Below are 15,737 nucleotides of genomic sequence, written 5' to 3'. Positions count from 1 at the left end.
GCCATGTACACACAAATACAACCTTCTGTTTAACACTACATGTTGATACCGTAGACAAACATATCCCTGGGTGTTCAAGCAGATACACACATCATATGATCTCACACATCCCTTTTTTTGTTGTTCTGAGAAGTTTCAGGACAGTGATAGACAGTTTCCATAGTAATATCTTTCTTTATATCAGTTCTGAGTATACATTGCTTTGCCATTTTGTGCTCTGTATGTAATGTACATATGCCCGTGAGTAACATTCTCCACAGGGAAACACGGAACTGCGTCTCTGATCCACCCCACGCATATATACACGGCACTTTATACATATATATACATACATATACACTGAATTTATTTATTCATATATTTATAGGTGATGGAAAAATATAAAAAAGAATTAGAAAATAATTAAATAAAAACTAAGGCTCCTCTTTTGATTACCCCAAATTACACACACTCACATGCATAAACTCATACATATTCACCTTTACACACCGTCTTTGAGGACATTTCCTTCAGGCCATATGAAAATATCTGAACTTTGTGCAGCCATTCCCGTATAGCCAGCCTGGATGAAAACAGGACACATTTGTGTGTGTGTGTGTGTGTGTGTGTGTGTGTGAAGTGTATGTTCATTTACTTATGTGGCACACTGGAGTAGTAACCTCCATATCATGAAGGTTTGGTAAGTAATTGGCCCCCTTTCACTTAGTTGTCTCTATGTTACCCTGTGGTATGGAGATTAAACTTGATGGGTAATAAGTTCCTGTGTCATGTCCCATTAGTGAGAGGTAGAGAGCGAAAGTATGCGCCAATGCTTATACTCCTGTTTAAGGATGGGACAGGGATATTCCCATATCTCGTATTTGCCCAGCAGATCCAAAGCTTCATACCATTAGGCTTCTCTTTTTGTATCACTGCAACATCTGGACAAAGTGCAAACTTTATCGTCTATAGGTTACTGCTTCCTGTGTCACTATTACACCTTACAATGGGCAGGATAAATGAAAAGTACTAAAATTCCTTCAGCGTGTGAACCTGCAGGTAGAGGCACATCTGGCCACAATGTTCGATTTGTTCTATGTGTCGCACACTTTGTATGTATGTATATGTGTGTGGGTGTCAAGATATTGTGGCTGTTCCTTTTGTATGGGGTGAGGAGGTAACAGTGATGACAATGGGAGAAATAAAGGCAAAGAGTAGGTTCCTGGTAATGCTGACAGATGTCCCAGGCTTATTTGATGAATACTAATTTGAGTCCACTGAGTCTTAGCAGTCAAGGGCCGCAGTCGCTGGTTGATGTAGTTGATCACCAGCTTGTTCAGTGGCTCTTCACATTATGGTCACAGTGATCAGTCCTCCCAGGATCAGACATACAGTTCATCTTTCTGGGGTTTCTAAGGTCTGGACTTCTGCATGGGTACACACTGAGTTCTCGTAGTACAATCAACGTGGCCATGGAAACAGCTATAAAGTACAGTGGGCTTCTATCGTTAAGAGTCCCTTTAAGTATTGGAGTGTTCTCTTTGTAGCACCCCACTATCTGGCTCATAGGCCACTATGTGCACAATCATTTCCTTGGAAGTGATAGATTTATCTGGAATTTCACATTGCTTCTTATCCCCATGGCTCCAACCCCCTCCCCACTGTGTACAAATCCAAGATCACCTCAACTAACTGTACTTAGCTTCCCGCGCTATGTTCACTCTCACAGAGTGCTGACTACAGAGGATGATGTCAGAAGCCTGTGAAATGTGAACTTTAAGGGAAAGGTTTTACACATTTCAGGAGATCCGAAGCACAAATTCCAGGGCATCAGGAAATGGAGGGAAACCTCCAGGTCATGAGGAGAGAGAGAGCGAAAATCTTGTGCAACCAGGTTAAAGTGCACAGACCATCTGACCAACATGAGAGGGGATGCAGATCCCAGGCAGAAAGAGCACAAATCTCTGGCAATGAAGTAGATAGAATTCAAATCAGTGTTGTAAGCAGCAATATTGGGAGAGCACAGATTATAGGAAATCATAAAGGAGAGAAGAGATCTTGGCCAATCGGGAATGGGTTTGGATATTCCATCAGGAGATGAGTGCATATTAAATATCTTCAGGAAGAAAGCAGATCCAGGGCCTAAGAGGTGACGGGGAAGATCCCAGGTCATTATAAAGAAGAAAGCAGATTCTCGGCCATGTGCAGAGAGCATAGATCCTGGTAATCAAGTACAGTGAGAGAGAGCTTATCCTCATTCATCTAGAGGGAGAGCACCAAAACCAGGTGAATGAGAAAGCAATAGAGTACAGGCCTTGAACCTTTACAAGAGTACCTCAGGAAATCACAAGAAAGGATTGACTACAGCAGTTAGGGAAAGTGTCAATAAGTGATAACAGTGCAGATCATTTGTGATCAAAATATAGCAGATACCAGAAGAAAAATAGAGAGTACAGAGAGCTCGACTCAGTGTGTCGAGGAGCCACTGTGCTGGAACCATTGAATCACCTATTCTCTCTTCTAAGAAAAGTATTTCTCACAAGCTAAAACAGGGTGTGGTTTTATTTTATCTTGTGCTGTCTCAGGACAGGCTTTTTCCTTTGGCCTGTATCGGAGGTCTCTCACATCTTTGGTGTGGTATCTCTCACATGGCCTGACTCAGTAGTGGATTTCAGAAAAAAGGTTTATATTTTAGGCTGTGTTGGTGGACCAATCTCTCAGGCGGTCTTGGTCTGGGAACTGACTGAATATGTATGCATTTAGACAGGCTCTTTCTCGCCGGCTTGCTTTTTCTGGAATATCTCATGTGTGTCTTGGTGCATGGTTTTATTGTCTGCCTTAAGGATGTGTGGACCTGCTGAGATTTGCTTGCCATTTTGATCGAACTTTCCAAGAGAGAGAGAGAGAGAGAAAAAAAAAACTGCAAACATTTGGCGCCAAAAGTTCTAGCAAAATAGCCCAAAATGTCCCACTTAAAAATGTGCTATTTCACTTTTTTAAGGTAGTGAAATAGCAGCCATGCAACATTGTTTTTAAATGTAGAACGCAAAAGTAATTACAACTAATTGAACATGTAATGTCCATTGACTTTTTAAAATTAAGATAACTTTTTGCAAATTTTTGGATTAAAAAAAATAAAATAAAAATTCCTGGACCAAAAAGGATTAAACTCATTTGCTCTCACTCCCTGCATTCTTGGGGCAAGATTCTAAGTCTTCCTCAGCTGCCTTGTGGATGGATGTTGCTCCCTTTTGCCTTATATCTTTTGAAGTCTTATGGTTTGTCTCTTACGGTATGGAGATTTTAATTTCTTTCTAAAAATGCTTCTTGATCTAAAGGCAAAGTCTGGCATTCTCTCCCACTCCTGCCAGGACTTTGTCCGGTTCCGGCAGTGCTAATACAGCCATGTTTGTTTGTCTGGTGGTAGGGTATTTTTAATTGTCTTGCCTTGCTGTCTTGGTATGTTTTGGGGATGAACATCGTTCTTTCACACAGTTGCTGCCTCAAAGGCATGGCATTAATCCCTTTCGAGGAGTTTCCTTTTGGAGTGGCACGTTCTGTGGATTGTATTTCTCTCTTAAAAACAGTTTTTAGTAAGATTGTTATTTTTATGTTGACTTGAGAAAAAGGTAACATTTTATGTTGGTATAAACCAGGATAGGAGTTGACCTTATCTCTTTGGCTATAGTAAGACAGGCTTTTGCAGACTGTGACTATGAATGGCATCATTTTCTTTGGCTATTGATGGCTGCATTAGAGCAGGGTCTCAAATTGGAATTCCAAAGTTCAGGATCTTCCTCTTGTCTACTTCTGGACACAATATCTCACTCTTAGACTGCATTAGGGTGTGGTCACGATAACTTGATGCAGGATCTTACTCATTCTTTCACTGCTCTTTCAGTCAGACTCTCTCTCACTCTCTTTCTGTCTTCTGGCAGAGACCTGTTCTTTTCGTGTTTTCTTGGACTAGGATTTTGCCTTTTTTTTTTTGCTTGTTATTTTTTGGGGGATGGGCTCTTGTGCTCTCTCTCTCATCTGTGTCCATGGTCTCAGCACGTGAAGTCCTCAAATGCTCCACGCACGGCATGGTGGGGCAGGATGTTGGCTGTATAACTCATCCCTGCAGGGTGTCCTCTAACGCCCTCACAAGGAGCCTGCAATGAGAAGAATTTGTATCAGTTAATTTGTGGACTGTGAATAATAACAATTATTACATAGCCATAATGGGACACATTTACCAAGCAGTGTTATATCATAAAGCACCTTCTCTGCCAGAATGCATCTTGTACCCCACCCCCCCCATTGCCTTGAATGGGCCGTACATACTAAGCCATCCTGGATGGTGTCTTGAGTAGCGCCACTTAGTAAATATGGCCCTGAATGTCTTGATTAACGGAAATGTGTGGTGTCTCAAAGTTGATTGCATATCTCAAATTACATAAAAATTACCCAAGAAGCCTAGGGGTAGGATTTGACTGGATAACCACTAACAAATGAGTATAGGATGTTTTAAAAATATATCCCACATGACAATTTGAAATGAAGAATTATCATTATCAGAGCATTATTCTGAAGGAAGACATAAAAGGATGCCTCAATAAATGTATGTTGGAATGTATTTGGGCAAGATAATTGTGACATGATATCCATGGAGAAGTCTATGCGCAAAATGCTTTGCTAACGTAGAATGTCTTGGGAACGTACTGAATGGGATGTCTTGAGACCAGGTTTCTATGACATGTCTCTGGGCTGAATATGTGCAGGCCAGCATTTAATGGGATGGCTTGGGCATAGTTTTAAAGGAGCATCTCTAAGCAGGATGTGAAAGACATCTATCTGACCAAATATCATAGGGCAGGGTATGGTGGAATTTCCTTAGGCAATGTACTATAGAATGGCTCTAGCCTGGATATGGTGCTAGGATGTTAAGTGACGTTTTAGCTCACATGACGCTTCACATCATCCAGACTCAATGTTACTCCCTTGTCGTTGTTGTTGCGTTTCGAGTCTTTGCTGCATTTTGCTCCCCGAAACAGCTTGAACTTCAATACCTAAAGGAAGAAAAGATAAAAGCAGTATGAATGTGCGGTCAGCACATTTCTGTGGGGAAAGCGCGTAAGGTTAAATTGGAAGGTCTGGGGAGAAAGTCACTTTCTCAGAGCTGATTTTATTATTGTTGAACTTTCAGATCGAATCGCTTGGTTTCTTAATTGAAAGTGTTTCTGCGACACTCAGCACTCTCACCTCATAGGCATAGTCAAACAGCTCCAGAACAGTTAGAATACTCGCTCCAATAAACAGGCCCATCTGTCCTCCGATGTCACCTATAGCAACAAGAAAAGAAGCTACACTGAGAAAAGAAGAGAGAAATAGAGCAGAGTGTGTGTCTTAGAGAAATAATGCTGCAATGATATAAGGAGCAGACAGGGCGACGAAAAGAGAGAGAACCCAGCAGAGGTAACAAAGTGCCCCAGTGTGGGCTAAGGGGATATAAAGTATCACGAGGAAAGGCCAAGACCATAAAGGAGAGAAAACACACTGCGGAGGAGATATTGTATGTAATAGGAAGGGTGAATCATTTGAAATAGCTGTTCTGTTCAAGGAGGATGGGGGGGAGGGGGAATAATTAATCAATAAATGTAAATGAGAGCATAGTGTTGGGGAGAGAGATTTCATCATGGCTTAAGAAGAGTTTGGGGTAAACATTGAATTGTGGAGAGCAGCATGGGAGAAGCAGAGTTTATTTATTTATAAAATGTTTTACCAGGAAGTAATACATTGAGAGTTACCTCTCGGTTTTAAGTATGTCCTGGGCACAGAGTTTTGATGACAATACATGGTTACATTAAATTAACAGGGTTATACATTATAGTTAAGGACATCTCATGTACAGTTGCAGATAAAAATATGTTATGGGCGTGAGTGTGAGTGTGTATCACATGCAGGGAACAACTGCATACCTGATCGAAAAGAGAGCATTATTGGGTAAGAAAAAATGGGGGTTTCATGAGTGAGATCACAGAGTATAGGGAGAGAGAAACATGGATAGAAAAGGCAGGCATAAGAACATAGGAGGCGGTAGGACGTAGATTAAAATGCAGGTTGGTATACAGACAGAGCCACATTCATGCCTAGTGAAGTATTAAAGAAGTGTACAGCGTGAGGTGCAGAGTTTGCAGCATGGGAGGAAGAGATCACATGGTGATGGCATAAAGTGTGCACAGTGAATTCTGTGTTAGGCACAGACACTCATTTTAAAGACACTGAGAGCTATATTATATTTGGTTAAGGAGATGTCTCACCCAGAAGTCCTGCTACCTCGTATGCTTTCTTCTGTTCAATAGTCTCATAGTTTAGTGCTTCAAAGAATATATCCAGCACCAAAATATTCTCCCTATTATGAGAGAGAGAGAGAGCAGGGAGCTAAGAGAGTGCAATGTGATGAAACAGAGTGGTGGTGGGCCATATTTACTAAGTGGTGTTTAAGCCATCAGACATCTTACGGCTCATTAAAATCACTGGGCCATAAGGTGTCTCACAGCACAGCAAGGTGTTTTATGGCACAGAGCAGCTTTGTAAATATGGCCCAGTGTGGTCACGGTCGTTGCGAGGAGACAGCTTTGTGAAGTGGTGCAGAATGGAGAAAGAGAGCACGAGTTACACTGGTCATACAAAGTGATGTTATTTATGCATTCCTAGACTTAATTATACATACATACAGGGGTGTGCACGTATTGTATTGAATGTCTTTATTTAAATAGTGCCATTAATGTACATAGCGCTTCACAGCACTAATACACGTGGTAATCAAATAAATAACAGATAATATAAATAACAGATCATGGGAATAAGTGCTTCAGACATAAAAGTAACATTAAGGAAAAGGAGTCCCTGCCCCGAGGAGCTTACAGTTTAATTGGTAGGTAGGGAGAACGTACAGAGACAGTGGGAGGGCATTCTGGTAAGTGCGTCTGCAGGAGGCCAAGCTTTGTGTATCATGTGTTCAGAATATCCACAGTGCTATTCGTATGCTTCTTTAAGCAAGTGTGTCTTAAGGTGGGTCTTAAAGGTGGATAGAGAGGGTGCTAGTCGGGTACTGAGGGGAAGGGTATTTCAGAGATGCGGGCGGTAAGTGAGAAAGGTTTAAGGCGGGAGAGGACTTTAGATACAAAGGGGGTAGAAAGAAGACATCCTTGAGAAGAACGCAAAAGTCGGGATGGTGCATAACGAGAAATTAGGGCTGAGATTTATAGATGACTGTGTGCTTATGATACAGCTATGGCTATTCCTGCAAAAGAGATCAGCTATTTAGCAAACCATTATGTTTAACATTCATAGAAACAAATGATACTAGAAAAAAGTACAGTACAATCTAAAAGCAAAAGAATGTATCAGAAGCACAACTGTTCTAGATATCTCAATAAGCTCTAGTAAATGTCTCTTCTTGGCGTTTAAAATGATTTATTGATTAGCTCACAGAAGATGAAAGATCTGCAACATTTCATTTTAGACAATGCAAAGTGCCCACTTTTCTTGCCATGTGATTACTTTTAAAGCATGTACTACAACGGTGAAACTTAGTGTTCAGTCTGTCAAAATGGGCACTGGGTGGTCAACCTTTTTCCATTTCAGATACCAATTTATCCTCAGTGTTAAAGAGGCATGTGAAGCCTTAAGAGACAAAATTGTTACAGGAAAGCTCTAAAGTTTGACATTGTTTGCATGGCGTGAACTTTTAAAGAGTCGAGGATTTTTTTTTTACATAGATTATATAAAAGTATACTTTATTCTGCAACAAACAATTAACAGTTCAGCCAAACCACTCATGTCTGGATATGATGGCATTCTCATAATCAGGGATACGTGCTTAATTACCTTTAGCTGTGAAGGTTAATGGAGATGATAGGAGGATACCGATTAGCACATTCTTGGCAGAGATCCCTGCTGTGCAATTTGCAGCTCCTACATAGCTACACAGAAGCAGTTCCATTTGGCCTTTGTCCCCCAAGGAGTAATTAAAGGTGCAAACCCACACAGTCAGACAGTTGAATTTCTTAGGGGCCTCTGAATGGGAAAATGTTTGTGAATCAAGTGTTTTCTCTACCGTTATCCCATCCTGTCCTTATCAGAGAACAAATAAAGTAAAGGGAAAGTGGAGAGGGAGGACTCTGACTGTACAAGCACTTACTAAACACTCATTGTCACCCCTACAATCTACACTAAATGCTGCTGCCAGAATCACTGTACTCTTTCCTAAATATGTCTCAGCGTCTCCCCTGCTGAAATCACTCTCCTGGCTTCCTATCAAATCCCGCATCTCACACTCCATTCTTCTCCTCACTTTTAAAGCTTTACACTCTTCTGCCCCTTCTTACATCTCAGCCCTAATTTCTCGCTATGCACCATCCGGACTCTTGTGTTCTGCTCAAGGATGTCTTCTCCCTGCCCCCTTTGTATCTAAAGCCCTCTCCTGCCTTAAACCTTTCTCACTGGCTGCCCCACACCTCTGGAATGCCCTTCCCCTCAATACCCGACTAGCACCCTCTCTATCCACCTTTAAGATCCATCTTAAGACACACTTGCTTAAAGAAGCATATGAGTAGCTCCATGGCTAATACTATACACCTGATACATAAAGCTTGGCCCCCTGCTGACGCAATTACCAGAATGCCCTCCTACTGTCTCTGTACGTTCTTCCTACCTACCAATTACATTGTAACCTCTTCGGAGCAGGGACTCCTCTGGAATGTTACTTTTATGTCTGAAGCACTTATTCCCATGATCTGTTATTTATATTATTTGTTCTTTATATGATTGTCACGTGTATTACAACTGTGAAGCACTATGTTCATTAATGGCGCTATATAAATAAAGACCTACATACATACCTACATCACACAAAAGTGACCAACCAGAGGAAATCAAACCCCTCCCAAGGTGTCAAGATTCGGGTTAAAAAAAAAAAAAAGTATCAATTTCCAGATGAGACCCTTTAAACAGTGGAATTAGTTCAATTTGGTCCTAGAGATTGCCCTTTTAAAGATGGTCTAGTCATCTTGCCAAATATAGCTGGTCAAAAAGGAAACTCTTCTTCCTTACTTTTGATCTATCTTCTACTCCAAGTTCTTCCAAAGTTCTCACACTGTCTTATCACAGAATTCTACACTATACTACATTCTTCCACAGAGCATCAAATGCTCTGCATGGATGTTTTTGAATTGTATTAGTTTTGCCCATATTTAGAGCCTTTCCTTCAATTTCAAGTTGACCTTACACTTTGTGATGGGGCCTTTGATGCAACATGCATTAAGTACCCCGACTGCAATGCATGAAGGAAAAAGAACGTAGCACTGCACACATTAAATCCTTTGTCAGGAAGATAGTTTTAAATGAGACTAGTATACCTGTATAAATGTTTGCATAGAACACCTCAATTGTTTTAGACAATTTAGAACCAGGAAAGACCCGGAAAAAGACAAGTCACTGCACTCTGAATATAATGTCCTGAAGCCATCTTAGACGCAAGAAAAACAATACTCGCGAGGACTTGTGTAAATTGAACACCACTGTATAAGGACATTAAATCATTTTGGATGTACAATGCACTTTGAATGTCACCACAAAGAGGGCAGGTTCAGGAATTGATTTCCATTCCAGGAGAAAAGGAGATGAGTCAAATTGAGTCAATAACTCAATAACTTAAGTCAGGAAGCTACATAAATCAATGTAACCTAAAAAATCTGTGCGGGAAAACAAAATGACCGCTATATTAACTGCATAAAAGTCTTCAGTGTATGTACGGAACAGAAAACATACATAAAAAAAACAAACACACACACTTTTGATTTTAGGAGCTTTCCCCCCCTAAAATTTAGCTGGGCTCTCACCACATTTTAGCTTGATCCCATCTATTGCTCAAAAGTTATAAACATCTGAAAATAGGGCTTTACACAGAAATAGCTGGTTGATCCTTAGGTATGTATGCAAGATTATATTGTAACTCACAGTGCATTCAGAAATCCATCTGCACTCTGATCTCAACAGAACAAGCTTTGCCAACTCACTTCCAGGAATTCCTCCATGGAAAGAAGTGTCAATAACCCTATTAATTTATATACAGGTGCTTTAATGGTTATGGAGTACACTAATGTGATCTATTTATTACTGAGTGAAACCTGATATATGGAACGGGGTCATGTCTTTTGTATTACTGCCAGCATATCAATTTTGAAGGCTGCTTTTTAGATACATTCATTATTTTAAATGATATGATATAAATATAATTATAGAACTCAGTAAACATGGTTGTCTTCACTATACAGTACACAGACATCAGAAGAAGCTTGACACAAACATATATATCAGAGATCCATATGTACAGTAACAGTACAGTAAAGGGTTACTAACATGGCTGTGGTATGCTAGGGCCCACCCTGGGTTCCAAGGGGATCCAGATGGCACGCAGGGGTCTTTAAGGAGGAGGGACTATTCTAGAAGGTTAGGTTTCAGGAGGACATGATGAGAGGAGCCTCATAGAGAGTAGATATGTAATGGTGACAGATTAATAGTATGGATCAGGCCCCCGTTTATGTTGTAGATAGGGACAGTACCCGTTAAGTTTGGATCCCCGAAAGATGGAATGGAGTCCTGAATAAGTAATAAAAAGGAATACGGCACAGCACAGAGCGCCTCAGGAAAGAGCGCTCCCAAGCGCCGACAGATCAGCTCTAACCGCGGATCTGCGCTAATATTCCTCAGCAGTCTGTGTGGAAGTGGCAGTTCCCAAACAGGCACCAGTTACCGGGTCAAGTAAGAAAGACCCGGCCCAGGGTAATCGGATTAATACAGATGATGGTTCTGAAGCAACAAGGGGGTCCGGGTCCCACATTCATTCAGAGCAACTAAGCCTTAGTACCTTCATCGGAGTGTTAAGAGTGGGCATTGATGGAAGAACTGTATTCATGTATGTCTGTTATAAAATACAGTACAATGTTATTAATGTGTATGAGCGTTGCCTGTCCATGGGGACACAAATAAATGACTGTTGTACTACAAATGTTCATAGCACTTTTTATTCTACAACCTTGCTGCCTCATCGGCCAGCCACCTGAATCCAGCCCCTGAGTCCAGGTAACCCATGCAGAGCAGCCATATATAAAAAAAACAATGTAATCCCCATAGAAGCCAGACAGGGAGGGTTACACATATACATGGAATGGACATGTTGTATATGGACATTGATGATCATATCAACACTATAAACGACAACAGTACATACAGCATATTGTATTCATCTACATTTTTCATGCTGTACACATAGCCATATTCATAAGCTGTTTAATACAAACGTCATGGAGTAACTGGGTAAAAAAAATAAGCTTCTTTTAGTCGATTCGGATTTAGGCTTATAACTGAGAAACAGTCCTTGAAGTATCGTTACAAAAAAAATGTTGAGTTCTGGTGTCTGACTTGAGTCTTAGCCACTTAGCAATGCTTTTACCCTGAAGCTTCAAACCCGCTGTTTCATAACAATATGATATTCTGGGGAAAAAAAATAATATCTAAATGGTTCTCCTACCCACAGATTGACAAATGCAGCTGGGTAAACCGACTAATTGCTACAGTCCATTTGAAATTGAATTTAGGTTCAGCATGTAAAACTATTATAGCAGTATAGACACATACTATATGTGCCAGAGAAACATCTTGGCAGTATGAAAAACCAAGCTGAAATTAGCCCGCTTCCCTGGGCTAGATCGTTGGATGTGCCTTTAGCATTACCCTTACCTGTGTAAAATGTAGTGTAAGGTGGAGCAGAAACTAGAACATCTGTGAAACGATAAGACGTGGCTCTAATGAAGCAATCCTAATCTGGACCAAACCATGCTGATGTTCCATCATACCATGCGCTTATTAGGATGAATCCAAACATTAATCTTACTAATAAATAGAAACCATATAAAACATATTAATGAGTGATGACCAGAGACAGGTCTACTTAATACGTTTTGTGACACAAACATAGCCACAATAAGGTTATATAGCGTGAGGATATAAAGAGAATAGGAGTGAGTCAACAGAGAGACACTGGAGTTATTAATGAAAAACAGCTAGTATGAAGTACTCAGAAGGAGGGGTAGTTAAAGTGCGGAAATGGGTTTTCAACAGATGGCAAGAGAATGAACTATAAGTACAAAATGACTGTCAAAAGCTGGAAAGATAAAGGAAAAGGAGGCACCATTGCCGTATAATTTTATTGGCGGACTTTGTTGGTGCTTTTTCGACAGCGTTCAAATCGAACGCCTGACTGTAAAGGATGGAGCAGAGGGTGGGAATTAAAGCTGCAGTTCAGTCTATATCCTGCATGTGTGTTTTTTTTAATAAATCAGTTCTGTAGTAAGAAATAATACTTTTAGCATTTTCTGTTTTTAAAAAAACAACTTTGAAAGACCAATTTTCTTGTATTCTATTTTAACAAGCATTTGCTAAGGCACTGCCCCTTCATGTCCTGTCACAAACCCAGGCACACCCCTTTGTCAGCACTGCCCTCCCTCTCTCTAAACGTGCACTAGCATCTGGTCACATGATCTTCCTCATAGAGTACATTCAAGGAAGCTGGAGAAAAGGGATCAGCCATGCATAGCAGCTCGGATAGGCGATTTCAAACTTATTACAGTGTTTATTCCATTCATTGCACGTGTATATAATGTAAAATTGTAATAATTCCATTTATAGCAAACGTGTATATGTGAATATTATTTAGATGTATATGTATGTTACTGAAATGTGGAGTGAGTGTGTAGGTAAATACACACAATACACTTCCACTGCATATATATATATATTATATATTATATATGTATGTATATGTGAAGTTATGTGAGTAAAAAAGTGACAAAAACCCTCCATAGCAAGGCAAATAGCAAATGGAAATATTACTGTATGCTCATTTGTATGTATATATATATTTATATACACACACACTTCAAATACGGATAGTGATTCACGTAAATGATATATATATTCACTTTCTGGGAGTATAAGAGTGACTGTCCTGTTGTTCCTTTTTTTGTATCCATCATTGAATGGTATGCACCCTCTCTTTACGTTTATTTTATACTAGCTGAGAGACCCGGCGTTGCCCGGGATGTAATATTCCCGCTCCTCTCTCTCTCCTCACCCCTCCCCCTCTCTCTGTTTGTCCCCCATTCACATCAATCCAGTTCCCCCCCTCCCTCCTTTACAGCTTCATGCAGTGTGTGTGCGTCCGTCATTGTGTGTGCGTCAGTCAGTCAGTGTGTGTGCGCGCGCGTCAGTGAGTCTGACGCAGAAACACAAACACACACACAGACTGACTGACGCACACACACACACAGTCAGTGTGTGCGTGTGTGTGTGCCTCAGTCAGTCAGTGTGTGCGTGCGGCAGTCAGTCAGTCAGTGTGTGTGGGTGTGGGGGTGTGCGCGCGCGCGCGCGCGTCAGTAAGTGTGTGTGTGTCAGTCAGTTTGTGTGTGTGTCAGTCAGTGTGTGTCAGTCAGTGTGTGTGTGTGTGTGTGTGTGCGCGCGTCAGTCAGTGTGTGTGTGTGTGTGTCAGTGTGTGTGTGTGTGTGTGTGTGTGTGCGCGCGTCAGTCAGTGTGTGTGTGTGTGTCAGTGTGTGTGTGTGTGTGTGTGTGTGTCAGTGTATGTGTGTGTGTGTCAGTGTATGTGTGTGTGTGTTAGTGTGTGTGTGTGTACCATTTATTGTGTGTGTGCGCGCGCGCGCGTCTGTGGGGGTGTGCGCGCGTGCGTCAGTCCGTGTGTGTGTGTGTGTCAGTCAGTGTTTGTGTGTGTGTGTCAGTGTGTGTGTTTGTTTGTGTCAGTGTGTGTGTGTGTGTGTCAGTGTGTGTGTCAGTGTGTGTGTGTGTGTGTGTGTGTGTGTGTGTGTGTGTGTGTGTGTGTGTGTGTGTGTGTGTGTGTGTGTGTGCAGCAGTCAGTGTGTGTGTGTGCAGCAGTCAGTGGGTGTGTGTGCAGCAGTCAGTGTGTGTGTGTGTGTGCGCGCGTCAGTCTGTGTATGTGTGCGTGTGGCTGTGAGGGGTTGTGTGCATGCGGCTGTGAGGGGTTGTGTGCGTGCGTCAGTATGTATGTGTGTGTGTCAGTCAGTGCGTCAATCATTCAGTGTGTGTGTGTGTGCGTGCGTCAGTCAGTCAGTGTGTGCGTGCGTCAGTGTGTGTGCGTGCGTCAGTCAGGGTGTGTGCGTGCGTCAGTCAGGGTGTGTGCGTGCGTCAGTCAGGGTGTGTGTGCGTGCGGCTGTCAGTGTGTGTACGTGCGGCTGTCAGTGTGTGTACGTGCGGCTGTCAGGGTTTGTGTGCGTGCGCCAATCAGGGTTTGTGTGCGTGCGCCAGTCAGGGTGTATGTGCGTGCGGCTGTCAGTGTGTGTACGTGCGGCTGTCAGGGTTTGTGTGCGTGCGCCAGTCAGGGTTTGTGTGCGTGCGCCAGTCAGGGTGTGTGTGCGTGCGGCTGTCAGTGTGTGTACGTGCGGCTGTCAGGGTTTGTGTGCGTGCGCCAGTCAGGGTTTGTGTGCATGCGTCAGTCAGGGTGTGTGTGCGTGCATCACTCAGGGTGTGTGCGTGCGTCAGTCAGGGTGTGTGCGTGCGTCAGTCGGGGTGTGTGCGTGCGTCAGTCGGGGTGTGTGCGTGCGTCAGTCAGGGTGTGTGAGTGCGTCAGTCAGGGTGTGTGCGTGCGTCAGTCAAAGGGCAGGCGTGGGGGGGGTGAAGGGCAGGGGTAGGGGGGGTGAAGGGCAGGGGTAGGGGGGGTGAAGGGGGGGGTGAAAGTGAGGCACAAATTGTTGGCAGGAGTAAAATGTCCACACACACACACACACACACGCACGCACGCACGCACACACACACACACACACACACACACACACACACACACACACACACACACACACACACACACACACACACACACACACACACACACAACGGGAGTGAGAGGTGGTGGAGAGTGGGACTGGCGCAGATCCGAGGCTGCTTGGCCCCCCAGCGGCTGGGGAGTTGGCGGCCGGGGGGGTAAGGGAGCGGGCGGGGGGGGGGGGGGTAAGGGAGCGGGCGGGGGGGTAAGGGAGCGGGCGGGGGGGAAGGGAGCGGCGAGGGGGTAAGGGAGCTTTGGCGACTGGGGTAGGAGGGCCGCGCTTACCCCCTTTGTGAGTGTTTGTATGATATAGATATATATGCACACGCACGCATATACATGCGCACACGCACGCATATACATGCGCACGCGCACACATACACGTGCACACGCACACATACATGCACACACGTATACATGCGCACACGCACACATACACACATACATGCGCTCACGCACACATACATGCGCACACGCACACAAACATGCGCACACGCACACATAAACATGCACACACGTACACATAAACATGCACACACGTATACATGCGCACATAAACATGCGCAAACGCACATATATACACACACAAACATGCACACACGTATACATGCGTACACGCACACATATACATGCGCACACAAACATGCACACACGCACACAAACATGCGCACACGCACACATAAACATGCGCACACGCACACATATACACTGTGTGCGCATGTTTATGTGCGTATATATTTATGGTATTGCTTGACCTGAGGAAGAGGAAAACTCTTGAAAGCTTGTCCCATGACACAAATTGTTGGTCCAAATAAAAAAAAGGTATCAATAAATACTGAAGAACATATATATATATTTATAT

The 15,737-nt window shown here is 42.8% G+C and overlaps 1 protein-coding gene across 1 annotated transcript in view; it reads right to left on the bottom strand.

Annotated features, from left to right (window-relative positions):
- Positions 1-3,922: 3,922 nt before the first annotated feature.
- The window catches only part of ASIC1 (acid sensing ion channel subunit 1), an 85,322-nt gene continuing 73,507 nt past the window's right edge, over positions 3,923-15,737 (bottom strand). The window contains exons 9-12 of the mRNA XM_075591905.1: positions 6,282-6,373; positions 5,224-5,303; positions 4,926-5,030; positions 3,923-4,133 (exon numbers count right to left, since the gene is read on the bottom strand). Of these exons, the coding sequence (XP_075448020.1) occupies positions 4,029-4,133; positions 4,926-5,030; positions 5,224-5,303; positions 6,282-6,373 (382 nt within the window). The 3' untranslated portion in view covers positions 3,923-4,028. The remainder of the gene's footprint in view (positions 4,134-4,925; positions 5,031-5,223; positions 5,304-6,281; positions 6,374-15,737) is intronic.

Source organism: Ascaphus truei, chromosome 3 (assembly GCF_040206685.1).
Source record: "Ascaphus truei isolate aAscTru1 chromosome 3, aAscTru1.hap1, whole genome shotgun sequence".
NCBI classification, from domain to species: Eukaryota; Metazoa; Chordata; class Amphibia; order Anura; family Ascaphidae; genus Ascaphus; species Ascaphus truei.
Note: the sequence above shows the minus strand (reverse complement) of the source record. Positions and strands in the feature narration are given on the sequence as shown.